The following is a 17131-nucleotide window of genomic DNA, read 5'->3' as shown; positions in this document are numbered from 1 at the left end:
ATTTTATAAAATTTATGTGACATATTTATGTTACAGAAAGAGAGATTTAAACTTCTATATAAAAAAAAAACAACATCATGTCTAGAGTTGGGGAATTGGTGATAAGATGGTAAGAACAAGGACTGCCTTTTATTGAGCTCCAGGCATTTTACAAACTTTATTTTATTTAACTTATTGTGAGTTTTTTAACGAAAGTATCATGCAGGAAATACAGTGCCAGCAAATGATGAGCATTTAATAATTTTGTTACATTGAGGCTTTACCAAAACCCTATAAAATAGATTCCATTGTTCTTATTTAGCAGTTGAGGAAAAAGACTCAGAGAAATGAACTAGCTTTGTTAATATCACATAGTAGCAATCATTTGAAAACACAAGTTTATACGATATGAAATCTTCCACTGATGGAGCTGCAATACTGTAACTTTTAAAAAACTAGATTATTAGCTGAATTTTATATTTTCAGGTATTTTCTTACACTGCTGACAAAGAAATCCGAACCGATGACTTGTGCTTGGATGTCTCTAGACTCAATGGACCTGTAATCATGTTAAAATGCCACCATATGAGAGGAAATCAGTTATGGGAATATGATGCTGAGGTATAGTATTTTTCTTAATTTATGTATTATTTATGCTTATGCTCAGTTATGTATTTTTAAAACATTTAAATCCTAAGTTATTTTTTCCCGTTGTCACAATTGGATTCTCAAGCATGCATGCTCATATCTGATAAAATTAGAATGGCATATCATATAAATAGGTTTTTACCAAACTGGTCCATTAGTATAAAACATGAATGAGGAATATAAAGTCATTTTTGTGTGTTAAAATTTATCTCCATACACATGCCCAACATAAATTAGGCAAAGGGCAAGCTAAACTTATCGGAGGGGTATATATTAATATGAAGATGTGCACATAGGATGATATTGACAATATGTTCATATTTTCAAATTTCAAATTTTCTACCACTGTGATCACTGATATTTATGCTTCTAACCCTAAAAAGCAAAAAAATGACAAGATGAACAAGATTTCTTTACTATTGTAAAGAATGTTACAATTCTTTACTACGCATAATTATAAATACTTTTCAGAATTCAAAAAACTAGTCATATAATCAGATAAGCAGCCTTTTCTAAATATAGCACACCTTTCTGCTAGAGGAGAGGGAGAGAAAACAAAATTACTGTTGAGAATTTATCGCCAGGCAGTGTGTAAAAACCAGATCAGCCATCAGATGGAGCTAATAAAAAAGAAATATTTTCCTACGCATAGGGCAGCTGCCTCTTGAAAACAGCTTTATTTCTTTCAGCTCTCTTTGCGTAACAAAATGAATTGGTTATCTATGTTACATTTCCCATTTACATTATTAAATGGTCAGTGGTTTATTTAAAAGAAGAACTGAACTTTATTTTTACAAGATAAATAATACAATAGAGGTGAGTGAGTCTCACAGATGCAGTGTTCCATGCAAGCCTAAAATACTCTGCAAGAATAACATTTCAAACATCAATCTACAGAGGTTTTGGTATTATTAATATTTTAACAAGATAATTTTTTTAACTTTTTGAATGTCATTTTAGTTTGCACAATTTTGTGGTTTCTTAGGTTGAATTTCAACCTAAGAATTCTTATAGGACTTGAAACTCGTTATGTATGGTTAATTTTGGTCCTAAAATTCATATAATGTCATGAGGCTCTTAGGACAAAAAATCTTCTGAGACATATTTAAAGACAAACACCCTGAATCCTTCCTATGTTGTGCCAGTGTGTTATACTAAGACTCTTTTGCCTTTTCAATATCTTATTCACCTTGTCTGACCACCATTTTTTTGTCTTCAACTATTATCCATTGGCATCATCCTTTATTTTAAACCTCCAGAAGACATTTCCTCTACTAAATACATGTGGGCATATCTGGACCCTTAATCAGCTTGCTGTCTATCTTCTGTGAGGAAAAGTGCAGATAAATGTACAGATAAAGTAGAAATCCTACAAGTAGTATTTATTTTTAAATAAAACTTGCTGTTGTTGTTGTTGTTACCATTTAGTTTCTACCAGGAACTCAGGACTTTATCAGGCTTGTGCTAAAAAATAAGAAAATATAGCATATATTTATAAAGAAAAGGGAATGATTGTACACTTTTTAATAAGAGGAAGCAGTGTTGAATTTCAGAATACCACTTCTCATCTTTAAACTCTTCTAAGACTCTTGAGTGAACAATGGCTTCCACAATCATAATTCGAATTGCTTCATTTCCAAAATAACTACTGTTGGTAATCAGGTCTATATTTTTGTTTATATTTTCTGTCAGCCAGTAGCAAGGTTATTGAATATTAAGGACTTTTGAAAGAAAAGGGAAATAAAAAATAGATAGCTCCACCTAAGATAAAGAAATGGTTTTTGCAAATTTACCCCTTGGATGACTAGTTGTAGTATTTTGGAGCACTGTAATATTTTGTGTCATATTAACTTTGGTTTTGAAATACACACACAAAGCTTATAAAATGCCATAAATATTGAGAAATTTTTATTTGAAATAATCTGATCATCTTAATAATTATATAGCACAATTTAATGGATTCTCCTACATGTTTATATTTTCAAAATTAAATAGTGATGCTCAAATTGTCTAATGACACCACTTTGCCAAATTTTAAATGTGTGAATCATAATGTAGAGAAATTACATGAGAATAGAACAATTGTAGAAACAATATATTGCCTTTCTGGAAATTTCAGCTTTGAAATGTGATTTTGTGAGATGGTCATTAGAAAGGAGATAATTTTTAACAAAAATGAAGTGAAGTATTTACTTTCAATGATTTTCTTTTAAGTTTTACATTTAGGATCATTGTAGTCCACAAAAGGGTTCCAACCCTTGCTACCCAAAGGGTGATTCTAGTACTAAAAGCATCACCTGGGTATGTGTTATAAATGCAGAATCTGAGACACCACACTAAATCCAAGTGTGTATTTTCACAAAATCTTCAGGTCATTCATATACACATTTAAGTTTGAGAAGGACAGATCTAGACAGTGGTCAAACATCTATATATCTTCCATAGTCTTTTTATACACTGATGAAAAATATTGCAAATTTAGGAAGTCATGAATATACTTTGGAAAATGGTACATCCTCCAGAGGGGAATAGGGAGAGGGAAAGAGAGCAAAAGGATAAGAGGTGCTGAGATGGAAGAGGAATAATTGCTCAGTGACTCTATTCTTCTCAGATTCCAACTAGTGGAAAGTAGATGAGTGCTGCTTACTACTTTAATTCAATTCTTTATCTTTTGTTAGCCAGGGCAAAATTATTCTTTGAAAAACTTCTGAGGTGGTACAGGTTCAAGGCAGAATAGAAATTGGTAGAGTTCACAGAATTACAGAACTGAAACACACCTTAAAGTTCTCTTCTTTCAGCCTTTATCAGGAGGAACTAAAGCATAAAGATTACACTGCTAGCAGCAGAGCTAGGATTTGGGTCCTAATAAAGTATTCAAAGAAAGCTAGTTATCAGTACAATTGTGAATCTCACAGTGTGAGTAGCTGAAATATTCCATCACCTTATCTCCCCATAGTCCTTTCAATCTTAAAAAAGAAAGTCATAAATAGGAGCAGAATTGTTGGAATATCCAGAGAAAAATGGAACCAGTGTCATAATGCCTCAAAACATGGAATCTATCCTGCTACTTTGGTTTTGTTTACTTCTTAGGTGAATGGGGGGAAAGAGAAGGGAATAAAGTTAAGAGCACATCTATAATTGTGTCTGTTTTCTCATGCAATTATTACAATAGTCTTTTCAGATAGATATTATCATTCTCTATTTTTCACATTAGTAAACTGAAACATAGAGTAAATGCGTTGTTTAGGTTTGTACACCCAGGTTTCCGTCACTAAATCTGGCAATTTTTCTACTATACTACTTTCCCTCTTAAGGTAATTGAAAACTAGAAATACTAATAATTCTATGCTTTCAATGGTGATGATCTATTAATCTAAATGTACAGTATTACAAATGAAATAATTAAATTCTATCAATTATTTGCTGTACCAAATTTTATTCACATAGAATTTCTCCTTTTCTTAATAGGAAATATGTTCTACTATAAATATGATTTACTTAGATAAACAAGCAGTCATAAAACTACTTTGCCATTATGGCCTAATTGGTTACAAACTTTAGCTACACATTATTAATCATATAATTAATGTCTAATTGCTTCTCCTATTAGTTGAATGAAACTAAGCACATATTGGTAATAAATATGCACCTTTGTTCAACTTTGATTTGAAATATAGAGTTTCCTACTTTCCTAATTAAATAATTTGTAAATAACCATGAATTTAATTCACTGTCATTTTATACCTAATGTAACCTGTACGGTTTGGGGGCAACCTGAGCATCATTAACAAAATTGTAGGATACCCACCTGATCTAGATTTTCTTGAATAAATTACCCAGACATTTCCAGATCATGAAATGCTTATTGCCACAGACTTAAAATGGGAAAAGAATCTAAACTTCATCTCACTGAGAGATTTTAAAAATTATTTTTATAAAAGTCTGTCATCCATTCATTTTATTTTATTCAAGTTTTCTTATATTCCATTTGAACATCACAATTATGTTCCAATGGATTTGAAATTTACATTTTTTCTGCAATATGTGCACATAATCACATTTCTTTTTGAACATCCAGGCAGCTACATACAGTGTGAGAATCTAATTTTAGATCAGAACACTTAATGCTCAACAAACACTATGCAACAAAGAAAAAAAAAGGGAGCAAAGTATGATGCTAAAAATAAGTCTTATTTTTCATGTGACTGAGCAAGTTGACTTAGAAAATACTTGTTGTGAATTCTATATCCGTCCATATCAAATGTTTTCCAGAGTCACAATATAAGGGATTTTTTCTGTAGCTAAAATGTGTTGGATTGATAGTTACTGAAATCACAGAAGTTTATATTTAGACTCTACTCATCCCCCACCCTTTTATTTACCTTTACCAGAGAGCAGGAAAATGGGATTATAATCTCAAGGTAAGTGATCTATTAATGCAACCGAGCCATTTCCGTGTGTAGCATTCCTAATAAAAGCAATAGCTCAATTTACCTTTTGAAGGTTGCATACATTAGACAGATATTTCCTTTTCATCTTTCCATTAACCTATAGCTGTGATTTCTTATTAGAATTAATTATTAAGTAGAAATTTCAATAGATTAGTGTCGCATTTGTAGCTCCTGTTTGTTAAACATTTACACTTAATTTTTAGAATATTTCTATTATATTCCACTGAATGCATAGATTACATTGTCAGGAGATCAATTAATATTTTGAATAACAACTATGTTATATTAATTTTTAAAAAATTGTTATTCTGTACTTCATCAATGGGGGAATGTTATTATTTTTGCTATAAATTAAATGTCTATAATAGAGTAAGTTTATTCTTATTTTGTTTACTACTATATGTATTATAATAACACAATTGATTGGATTTTGTTTTAAACTTTTAGTATGCCACCTTTTAAACTGAAACCTTTGTGACTGGGTTGGTTTTTAAATTAACTATGCAGTCAGTTCTATTTGTTCATTAAAATATCTTCTTTTTTACTTAGTGCTTTTTAAGACAAAGGTATGATCTAATTTTACAATATTACAATTCTTATTTTGTCACCAAAATTGCTTCCTTAGCCTGATTCCAGTTGGCTTAAAGTAGAAATTGTATCTTTGGAAGGGTAGATTTAGAGCTACTTCATGACACATTTTGCCTTAGTAAAACATACAAATATGGTTAAAGGCAGGAATTATTAATTTTTTCTTATGCATCCTAAAATAGTATGATTAAAATTTTGTACATCCCAAGAAATACTTATGCTTTACATTTTAGAGGAGAACAATTAAGTAATGCTATATTATAAATAAAAGTCAGCCGGGCGCGGTGGCTCACGCCTGTAATCCTAGCACTCTGGGAGGCCGAGGTGGGTGGATCGCTCGAGGTCAGGAGTTCAAGACCAGCCTGAGCAAGAGCGAGAGATCATCTCTACTAAAAATAGAAAGAAATTATCTGGCCAACTAAAATATATATAGAAAAAATTAGCCGGGTATGGTGGCACATGCCTGTAGTCCCAGCTACTCGGGAGGCTGAGGCAGTAGGATTGCTTGAGCCCAGGAGTTTGAGGTTGCTGTGAGCTAGGCTGATACCATGGCACTCACTCTAACCAGAGCAACAAAGCAACACTCTGTCTCAAAAAAAAAAAAAAAAAAGCCAATACTAGTTTACGGTTCATGTTACTCTATTTTCTAGTCAATATTTCAAATAAAGCTAAAGGAAAAGATATTTAGCAGTAGCTTCATGTTATCCTGCACGTCACAGTGTGTTTAAAATTGAGTTTACATAGCCTGGCCCTGTGGTACATGCCATAGTAGCTACTCAGGAGGCTGAGGCAGAAGGATTGCTTGAGCCCAGGAGTTTGAGTGTAACCTGGGCAATGTAGGGAGACCCTATTGCTTAAAAAAAATAAATGAGGCATTTGCAATAAATATAACTAAGATATGACATGATTGATAAAGAGCATTTGATAGAAAAAATACACTCTATAAAAATATGCAAGATCCAGAATAAATAGTATAGGAGAAATATAGATAGCTAAAGAAAATGAAAAAAAGTTATTTTAAGAAAGTATCAAAAATTCAAAAATAAAGATCATTTCATGTGTGTTATTTTATTCATTTCTTATTTATACTATCAATATGGCAAGAATGTTTTTAATGGCAACACATAACCCTGGTGAAGATACAGTAAGACTGATACACACATAGTATACTGGCATATAGCAAGCGCAGGAAATGATAGGTACCGCTGCTACTGTTATTACAAAATTATTGTTGCACATATTTTTTGTAAAGAACTTTGCCAATATGTGTAAAAATGTTTATACATTTTACCTTGGTGATTTCACTTCTAAGAATCATTTCTAAAGATATTATTACAGACGTGGATAGAGATGTTTAGAGATGTTTGTCATAGGATTATCTACAATAGCTCTAAATTGGGAAAACATTTCCCTCAAATTAAATGAATTTTGGCAAATCTGTTTTATAGGAATTGTTTATTTATTAGTAGTATGTTCCTAGATTATTTTAATGATAGAAAAGATGCCTATAACACAAATGGAAGAAGGATATTTAATTAGATGGCCTCAATTATGAAACTATACATAAAAGATAAAACTACTAGAAAATACACAAAATATGAGTAATTCTTATCTCCTCTAGACAGAATACTCAGAAAACATAAGCAAATAATGCTTTGTTTTCAAATAAAGACACTAAATAATTTTGTGGATTTTTTTAAATAGAAAAATAATTTTTATCTCAATAGGGTTGAGATTTCTAATTTCTCTTCTGTTTTTTGGCTTTTAGAAGTACCCAGAATAAAAGTCCCTTGAATGTTTTTTCATGGTCATTCATGTGATAAACACTCTTGAGGAAAATATTACAGTTGTGTTTTTATGAAAATTTTATATTGTATTCATTCTCTGGGGCCACATTTCCAGAGCATAAGCAAAATTATTTTTGTTTTATACCATGAAAAACCTTATAATTCATTTTTCTTTTTAATAACAAATGAAATTAACAGTCAACTAACACTGATATCTTTGATGTTAACATGACATTTACCAAAAAAAGTTCAGTGCAAGAAGAAAAATCACTGAGGGCAGAGAATGATCTAGGCTAGAAATTTAAAATGGACGAAATGGAAGGGATGAGTGGGAAATTCAGGTTTGGTTAAAAAAAAAGAACTAGTCTTCTTAACAATCGAACTATATATAGTTAACAATATAATTGTATAGATAAAAGACATGATATATTAGAATGTTACCTTTCCTATCTTTTTAAGTTACTTATCTACCATTTTACTATAGAAGATAAATCTTTGGAAAGGTAAATCCAATGATTTGTGTCCATTAAGCTGTCCAAGAGATATAGGTTAATTTTAACAGAATTTATTTTCTGCACTGGCCTTTCACTAAATGTTTCAATCAACAAACTTTTATTTAGTGTCTCCCGGGCAGGCATTGGACTTCATGATACAAGTATCCGTGGTCTGTGGCCTTTCTGGACCTTCTGCTTCTGTGCAGTAAATTGATGGAAAGAAACAGACAAATTAATGGATGAATTAATTAAAATTGTGTCAGGAAAATTAGAACATGTTAAGAGCCCAAATAGATTTGATCTTTTTCTTTTTTCCTCCCTTCGTTAACTACCAGGTTAGACCTATGAAACCGTGAGTGAAAGCAATTTGGGTACCATAACGGTACACAATAAAGCAAAGCATTAAAGCTTTAAAATTATCCTCCAGATTCTTCCCTGGTGTTCACTCAAGTTTAGGGCAAAGGAATGAGAAGGCAATGACCATAATTGGACTAGTCAACTATGTTGGATATCCATTCACAAAATAACTCATTCGGTACCAAAAAGCATTTTATTACTAGGAGGAATACTGAGAAGATAATCATTTATATCTAAAATAATCTTTTGCCCAAAGTGTTTGATTATTTAATCTCAAGCCCCTCTCCACATTCTCAGTTTTATCTTCATTTACTCCTACTAAATACAGTTGATATTAAAGCCATCTAAAAGAAGGTGGTGCACAGCTCCATGGATGCAACTATTGTGACATGTGCCTCCCATCCTTATCCAGTAGAAATTGTACGTTGCCCAGGATGATTGATTTATTACTGCTTTTTCTACTTGATTTTGTCATTATTCATTATTTTCTTTGTCAAACAGACCCACACTTTTCTTCATATAATCACCTAGTCTTGTCTCTCAGTGAACAAAGTAGCTGATGGCTCCAAACATCCCACTGTGGAAACATGTAATGATAGCGCTTTGCAAAAATGGTTCCTAAGAAACCATACAAGAATGGAAGTTTTTAGAAATATTTTTGGAAATTCTACTGATTATATTCTCTAATAATTTTTAAAGGTTTGTGTTGTAGATTTTATTAAATTTATTTTAGTATTTTTATGTTTGGTTGTTGAAATCTGGAAACTTCTTTAAAATGTGGTTAAGAAAAGTTTTTATGGATTATTTCTCTGTGGAATTAATTTCATGTCTTTTACTTCTTAGCTGCTCATTAATTTGGAGACTACATATGTTAATATTAACTAGTGCTTAGTCTATCATTAATAAATAGGTACTTTCCTGTTTTATCTTTATTCAAATATGTATGCTTATATGTGCATACATATAATTAATGAAAAATATTATGAGATGTTAATTGTTTTTAGTGTAACTATAGCCATGTCTGGATGACAACAGATTCTGCATCAGAGCTGAAAAAAAAAATCAATAAAAAACTAACATAGCCCAAAAAGGATTGTTTTGATGACACTGAAAATATTTAATTTTGTTAATTTTTATTCTGATACTTCGGTTGCATGGAGATATAGCATATCCTTTCTAAAATTTGTAATTATTTTAACCTGAAACACTAAGCAAATGCATTACTAAAAATGTAATTTTCAATAAGTTTATAAAGAAAACTATTTAAGATGCAATTTTCAATAAGTTTATAGAGAAAATTATTTCTAAGTATTTCTTTGTGGTCAGTTAAGTGATATAACAATAAAACCTTTTTAAAATTGTACCTTTTATCTCTCACTTGTATAATTTGAGACTATCTTTTTAGTAAGTAGTAAAATGAATCAGTATTCAGTTCAAGTCAACAAACTGGTATGGAATTTTTGTAAAGAGTCAAAATGTCCAAGTTCTTGGTTTTAAGGGGCTTATTGTCTAGTAAATAAAAGATTTTATTTTGTCCAATACTTTACTATGACAGTCAAGGAAAGTTAGGGAGTTTTTCTGGTTCAGGTGAACTAGTTAAAGGTTGTTAGTGGAGGAAATAATTGAGCTTGGATGGCTATGACAAAGTGGAGAATGGGGTCATGAAGAGCGGTGGACAAAAGGGGTATTGTTTAGATTAGAACTATATTTAAGATAAGGACATTCCAAACATAAAAGTTGAAAAAGCTGGAAAAGTCAAATTTGTGTACAAGGCAATTTACATATAGTGTCTTAGTTTGTTTTCAAAGCAACCATACCTGGTATATGCAATGCGCAACAAGGGGTTTTAGGCTTAGCTAAACATTTATTCTCACAAGTCTACTTACAATACTACTCTAGGGCACAGATCATGGCTTGCTTCTCTCAGTAGGAGAACTTGCAACAGTTCCCATAGCAGTTCTTACAGCATTCTGGGAGCTAGCTTCTTTACAGATGACAGCCTGGTGCAAGGAGATGAGATTGACATCAGACAGGTGTGGAAACTGTCCTGGCCTAGTAGCCTTATGCTCACAGAAGATGATAGCTCCTACAACAACTCCATAGGCCTGGCTCCCAGGAACCCAATGGAACGTGTAAAATTACAAGAGTCTTTTGCACATAGTGAAGGCCAGCATTTTGCTTCCTATCAGGTATTTACGTGCAGTTTATCAGATGAAGATACACTTTATCAGTCAGAGGTCATTTTTACCATAAATAATGTTGTCTAGAAACATAGTTAACATTTTTACCCTTATTGGGTTGCCAAGGGATCAAAGTTAGATAGTTGACTGAAAGCTCAAATTTTTTAAGCAGAACGGGAAAGAGTATTTGTAAACATTTGTAGATATAATTTAAGTATTTTCTGACAAAAAAAATTTGATTCCTCAGAACGATTTGGTAGCTTACCCAAGTGTTCACTGGTAGTAAGTGGGTGAATAAGAATTTACACTTTGGTCCACCTGAGCCTAAAGTGTCTGGCTTTATACTGTACTACATTAAAAAACAGAGTGTCTTGGTTATTTGTTTTTTATTTTTGTAGCAGTGTGTTTTGACTAATAATGAATTCCTTCAAAGGAAATATTTATGCATTTTTTAGGAAGAATACTTAGTATTTTTTTAAATTGTCATTATTTGTGTAGATGACAACCCATATTCAATATGATCCTTAAAGAAAAATCTCAAAGTCTGTGCTATATTTTGACCTAAAGTAACTGATAATTGATCAAAGCATTCAACTACTGTGATGTGTGATCAGATTGGAATGAGGGAATGAGACAATGGCAGTACTTTCTGGGGTAGCTCAATGGGCAGTGAAATATCTGATATATGTAAAATTACACATTTTTTTTAAAAGAACCTAACAGAAGCATGCAATGGTAAGTTATCTTTTTTGAAAGAGAACATATACACAAAGGACCTCAGGTAAGTAACAAAAGATGAAGCATTTTTTGGTGATTTTAACTAGAACTTTTTAGGAAAAACGTATTGTTTTTGCTCTGCATCCTTTTTGTTCAAACTGGCTGCTGGTTGAAGTTCTGGCAACATAAGTGTAAATCAGCCATCTTCTTGCCTAACTTTGGCCATTTCTCCCTTTCTTCATTTTTCCATATAAATAGCTTGATTCCATGTATTGAAAGAGCAATAACAAAGGTCTCAATCTTGAAATCTCCTTCACATCTAATAGCCTTGCTCTTTTAATATCCTGCTTGTTTTCTATTAGGCATCTTTCACTACAAGCCATTCCCCATTATATCTTTTCTCACACCAGTGCAGTCCAGGGTATTTTTACTTCTAAGCTAAACAAATTACAATTGTCTAGCTGGTGTTTCTATACCATTTTTATTGCCCACTCCCTGCATTTATTTTCATCCCATTTTCAATGTAATATCAAGAGCAAAAAGAAAAAAAGAAAAGCTTTTGTTTACTTTTAATTTTGGTAATTTGCAACAACAGTATCTGAAGTGCTATTTTTAAAATAATACCTGCAAATCATTTCTCAGACATTCAAATACTTCTCTTTTGGTTGAGGAGTTTTTCATATAATGTGATCCTAAGTATTGCCCATGAAATTGAGCAGAAATATATATATATAATTAGTACGCATAAAGCATACCAATTTTAAATATATATCTGGAATGTCCAAAAATGCGATTTCAAATGTACATAGGAACTCCAAAGAGAAAACATGTAATGACTAGTTAAAATGATACAATTACATGAATTATGAAGAAACTAAAGTGTAAATATAGCATTTAAAACTATATATATGATGATCATACCCTAGTTTTTTTAATATTAACATTTTTTAAGATCATTAAAAATGCAGACAAAAATATGGTGAACATTTTATCAAGTAAGACAGATTACTTGTTACTATGATAATCACTCTTCTACAATGAATGTCTTACAGTCATAGATACTATGGCTTGTTTAGTATTTTGAAATGGGAAAATCTCTAGCAGTTTTGTTCATTTGGGTCACAGCTGTGCCATCTATTTGCATGTTTACCAAATGGTTACTGAATAACACATGCCTAAGAAAACTAAGCCTTTGCGAAAGCTTGTTAATATTTGCAGTCCTCAGCTGAACTCAGAACTCACAAATGGGCTTTTTCAAAGGAGCCTGAATTCTTGGCAACGCTTGATAAATGTCGGCCAATTTCTTTAACCGTCTGCAAATAAAGGTGTATTAGACAATGATGACTCGGTAACAGTCAAAGTTGTATAATAATTAATCCAGAGACACCTGTGCACAGTTCCTTTTACAAACATATCACAGTGTATTATGCTTAAAAAATCATAAAGGATTTAAAAGAACAGATTTAATCTGATGTGCTAGTGAATTAAAGATGAAATAGGCTGCACTGATTATTGGTTATCTTTTACAGAGACTCACCTTGAGACATGTTAACAGTAATCAATGTCTCGATGAACCTTCAGAGGAAGACAAAATGGTGCCTACCATGCAAGACTGTAGTGGAAGCAGATCTCAACAATGGCTGCTAAGGAACATGACCTTGGGGGTGTGAAGAACATTTCCCCCTATCCATGAAAGTGTCTACACTTTTGTTTTTCCATTATTTCAATTAGGGGAAAATATTAACTTTGCTGAATTGAAAGTTTTAAAAATCCTTTTAGTATTCTAAAACACAGTTGTTTATAATTTATTTTTAGGAATGTTTGCTTATTTCCCTACTAAAATTTGTATCTGATCAAAGAAGCACATAAAAAATATAAATATTAGCAAACTGTTATTAAACATCAGAACTTGAAAATCCAATTGTGTTTGCTTTAAAAAAAATTTATTGCCCTCTTGTCACAGGGTTAGTTGGGGGTTATTTTATTTGTTGTTGTCATAGTGATTGAAAGAAAGATAATGTAAATGCCTTATAAAATAACTTCATTATGAAATATTATCAATTGCTTTATAAACTCACTCTTTCTACTGGACCTTCATGGAAACATGTTGAATTTTTATGTCAACAACAGGGCCACATATTAGATTATTTCTGAACAGTGAATTCATCTTATAAAATGTTAGTTCCAAATTTTGTACCAGGAAATAAATTAAATTGGATATTGAATTCATAGAGTCTTTATAAAGCATCATATCTAAACAAATGCGAATTCAAAAAAGAGGAGAATTTGAAAATTCAATTTAAGGTACATGAAATAAGCAATTAGCAGGGCATTGGGAGGAAGAAGATGAATCTAAACTGCAACACAAATCATTGTTAAGAGGTACTCTGGCTGGGTTGCAATCATTCCTAGCACAAGCTGAAGCTAAACAATCTCTCTGCCAGAGTTGATGTCAGAAACTCAATCCCTTAACTGCAATCATTGTTTCCATAATCTATACCATGCCTTTTCTCTTTACTCTGGAGACTATAGCTTGCCACTTATGCTGTACAGAATTGTAGGCGAAGAGGAGAGCTTTAGACCTAATTTTTAATTCTATTGCATTTAATGATTTTAGTTAGGTCTCTATTGTCATTTTAATTTTATATTTAGAAAAAGAATACTATCAGAATTTCATTGCTATGTTACAATATCTAAAGTTTTCATCACCAGGGGAACAAACTCCATACACATTTTTTAAGATTTTAAGTAAATAAAATTAATTTTATTAATTAATACATGTATTTGCTATAAAGTAAGGCCCAAGGAACACAGTCATAATTAAGCTAGCTTCACATGTTCTATTTTCATCTTAAAACACTTTATGTTCAAAATACATGAGCAGAAGACATGAAAAGGAAAAAAAATCAGTGAGATTTTTACTAATAAGTTTTTGTTTTTGACATCATTTTAAATACCCATAAAGTTGCCCTATGTATATATTTTATTCATTATAAGTGTTAAGAGAAATTTTTGCGGGGGCAGGGGTAGAGTGGAAGAAGTGTTCTCTGAAGCATTACATTCCATTTCTTTGGTTGTCATTTTTATTTAAAAAGCTCTTATAGAAAGTATTAATCAGTTTGGCTATACACAAATTCTCTCTCTCTCTCTCTCTCTCTAGCGCGCGCGCGCGCACACACACACACACACACACACACACACACAGATACATTCACGCAGCTTTATAACAAAAAGGAGGACACTGTCTAATGAATAGTAAAATCTTGAATGATTTTCCTAGTTGGTATTCCTTCCTTTTTTGACTTTATGTTGCTACAACTCTAGGGAAGAATTCTACAACCTGGAGAATTTCAGGTTTGCTTCTTAAAGGGTAGATATCCCTCATGTCAAGGTCTCTGAGAATCTCTAAATCTTCTAAAATTACAAGCAAAAGTTTGAGTGTCAGAGCCTTTCTAATCTGAGGAGAGACGGTAGCTTACAAGAAACTTAGAAAGAAAGCTGGGACTCTCAAAATATAGTGAACCATTGCCTTATATTGATAATGGCCTTTCAAGTCCACTGAGGCCTGATTGAACAATCCTATTTTTCATCATTTTCTCCCGTCTTTTCCTCTTGCCCTGACTAAAATAAGGTAAGATGTCCCTGCACAGAATTATTTCTTAAACTTAAAAAGCTTAAGCTCTCAAGGATTCTGTTATACAATATGTTCCACTTACTATTGATTTGTCAGTCAAAATGCTTGTTATCCAGAAAACAGTCCACGACAAATTTTAAAAATACAGTTACTCCATCAAAACTGAATTTGAAGCATTTTTAGCAGCATTTTAAATATTTGAAAGTTCATTATGTTCATATTGAAAATAAAGGACAAAGTAAAACTACATGAGTTTCATGCTAGGGAAGACTTTTCAAATAATCTTCCTTCAGATAGTTTCAATGCATGTCATTATAGTAGCTAACAAATTAAAAATGACATAAAATTTTACAAAACACCCCAAACCAGAAAGCGATGAGAAACATTCAGTTTTCCTCAAAAGTATTTATTGTCTTCAATGCAAAAAGTTAAAACCATGATGGGCCTCATAATGTATTCATCTTATATATCCCTTCTCTATGGAGCTAGACTAATATTAATAGATATTTTAAATTATTTCAAACCACCATCTTCTGTGGTCCTCCCTATATCAGTTAGTGCAATTTCAACCTTCCAGATGCTCTGGTCAAAAACCTACAGTACTTTTGACTCCTTGCTTTCTATTTCAACTTTCATCTAGCCCATCAGCAAGTTCCCTTGATACTACCTTTGAAATATAACTAAAAATGAATGACTTGGCACCACATCCACTGGGTGTCACTACCTCTAACCTTTTTAATTGCAATATGCTTATAATTTGGCTCCTTAATCTCCCAATCCTTGTCCTAAACAGTCTTTTCTCAATACAACAGCCATAATGATTCTCTTAAACGTGAATTTTTATCACCTTCCTGCTCCCAATCTTCCAATGACTTTTTATCTCCCCCAAGTAGCCTTCAAGGTCCTTCATGAATGACACCTCTCTCCACACCCACACCCACAACCCCTACTTGCTTACGCGCGCACACACACACACACACACACACACACACCTGTTTCTGGCTCCATCTCTTATCTCTTGTCATTCTGCTTCTTATTTACTCCACTTTGGCTCCCAAGGACGTTCCTGCCTTAGTGTTTTGTTCCCACTGCCCCACAGAGCCCTCTTACCCACTGTCTTTAGGTCTCTGTTGAAATATTATCTCATCAGTAAGGCAAACCCTTCTTCTGCCTTCCCTCCCATCCCCTGTACCTCGGACAAACTACTTTTCATCCTTATTTCTATCTACTCTTTTATCTCCCCACCCCCCAACACCCTCATCACACAGCCTAGAATGTAAATCCCATAAAAGCAGGAGCTTTGTCACTTTTGTTCACTGTAGTATCTGCAGCATCTAGCGTAGTTCTTGGCACATACTAAGTATTCTTTCAATATTTCTGGAGTTAATGAACTGCAAAATGTGTGTTAAAATTATGAAATGCTATTGTATCATACATTTTTGTTTTAAATTTTAAAATAAAGCCTAATAATATATTTAGACAGGATTTCCATAACTTTGTCTCCAAATGATAATTTTCTTTCTAATATTCTTCATATTAAAGTATGGACTATATGTTGTTCTCTGTGATAAAATATCCTGCCTTATGGAAATGAAATATGACATTTTATTAAAATGCTGCTATATTATATAAGTTGCTTTGTGAAGCTAAAAATAATTTTAATTTTTATTTTTTGGTTGCGTACAATGGCCACCTGAAAGTGTAAGATTTTGACTTTTAAAGGGAGATGTATCATTCTCTTAAAAATCATATGTATTTTCATGGTTTCATAAGAGCTATTGCTAAATTTATTTTCTAAGTGCAAGTCAATGAAGAAAACACAATTTAAGAAACTTTAAAAGACTTTACAGATTCTTAGTTTCTGTTTCTAGATAATAAGACTGAGACTTAGATATGTAATATAGCTTGCGTACAGATCATATAGCTACAAGGAATGTTGCCAGGACTCCTCATTGTTAATATAAACTAATATTATCACTCAAAACATTATAGAAATGGAACAATAATGGGAAAAATATCTTCATTAAACATGTTGTGATCAGCACATTGATTCTTTAGAAGTATTTAAATTCTTACTACCTTTTGTATTTAAATAAAATTAGTTCTATAAAATAATAACAGAGGCAATAAGTAAAGACCTGCAACAAAATTAAAGAAATTACCAGGAAACAGCATGATTACACGAATATCCTAGAATTATTGGGAAACTGGATTTCAGGGAAGCAAAGCCTTTTCAGCATTAACTAATGGAAAATGCTCTCTACTCACTTTCATTTTCCTTATGATTAACTTCAAG

The 17131-nt window shown here is 32.1% G+C and overlaps 1 protein-coding gene across 1 annotated transcript in view; it reads left to right on the top strand.

The window, feature by feature from the left end:
- The window catches only part of GALNT13 (polypeptide N-acetylgalactosaminyltransferase 13), a 445056-nt gene extending 436065 nt beyond the window's left edge, over positions 1-8991 (top strand). Inside the window, exons 10-11 of the mRNA XM_069472524.1 lie at positions 466-600; positions 8836-8991. Coding sequence (XP_069328625.1) covers positions 466-600; positions 8836-8991 — 291 coding nt within the window. The remainder of the gene's footprint in view (positions 1-465; positions 601-8835) is intronic.
- The last annotated feature ends 8140 nt before the right edge of the window (positions 8992-17131 follow it).

Source organism: Eulemur rufifrons, chromosome 1 (assembly GCF_041146395.1).
Source record: "Eulemur rufifrons isolate Redbay chromosome 1, OSU_ERuf_1, whole genome shotgun sequence".
Taxonomy (NCBI): Eukaryota; Metazoa; Chordata; class Mammalia; order Primates; family Lemuridae; genus Eulemur; species Eulemur rufifrons.
Note: the sequence above shows the minus strand (reverse complement) of the source record. Positions and strands in the feature narration are given on the sequence as shown.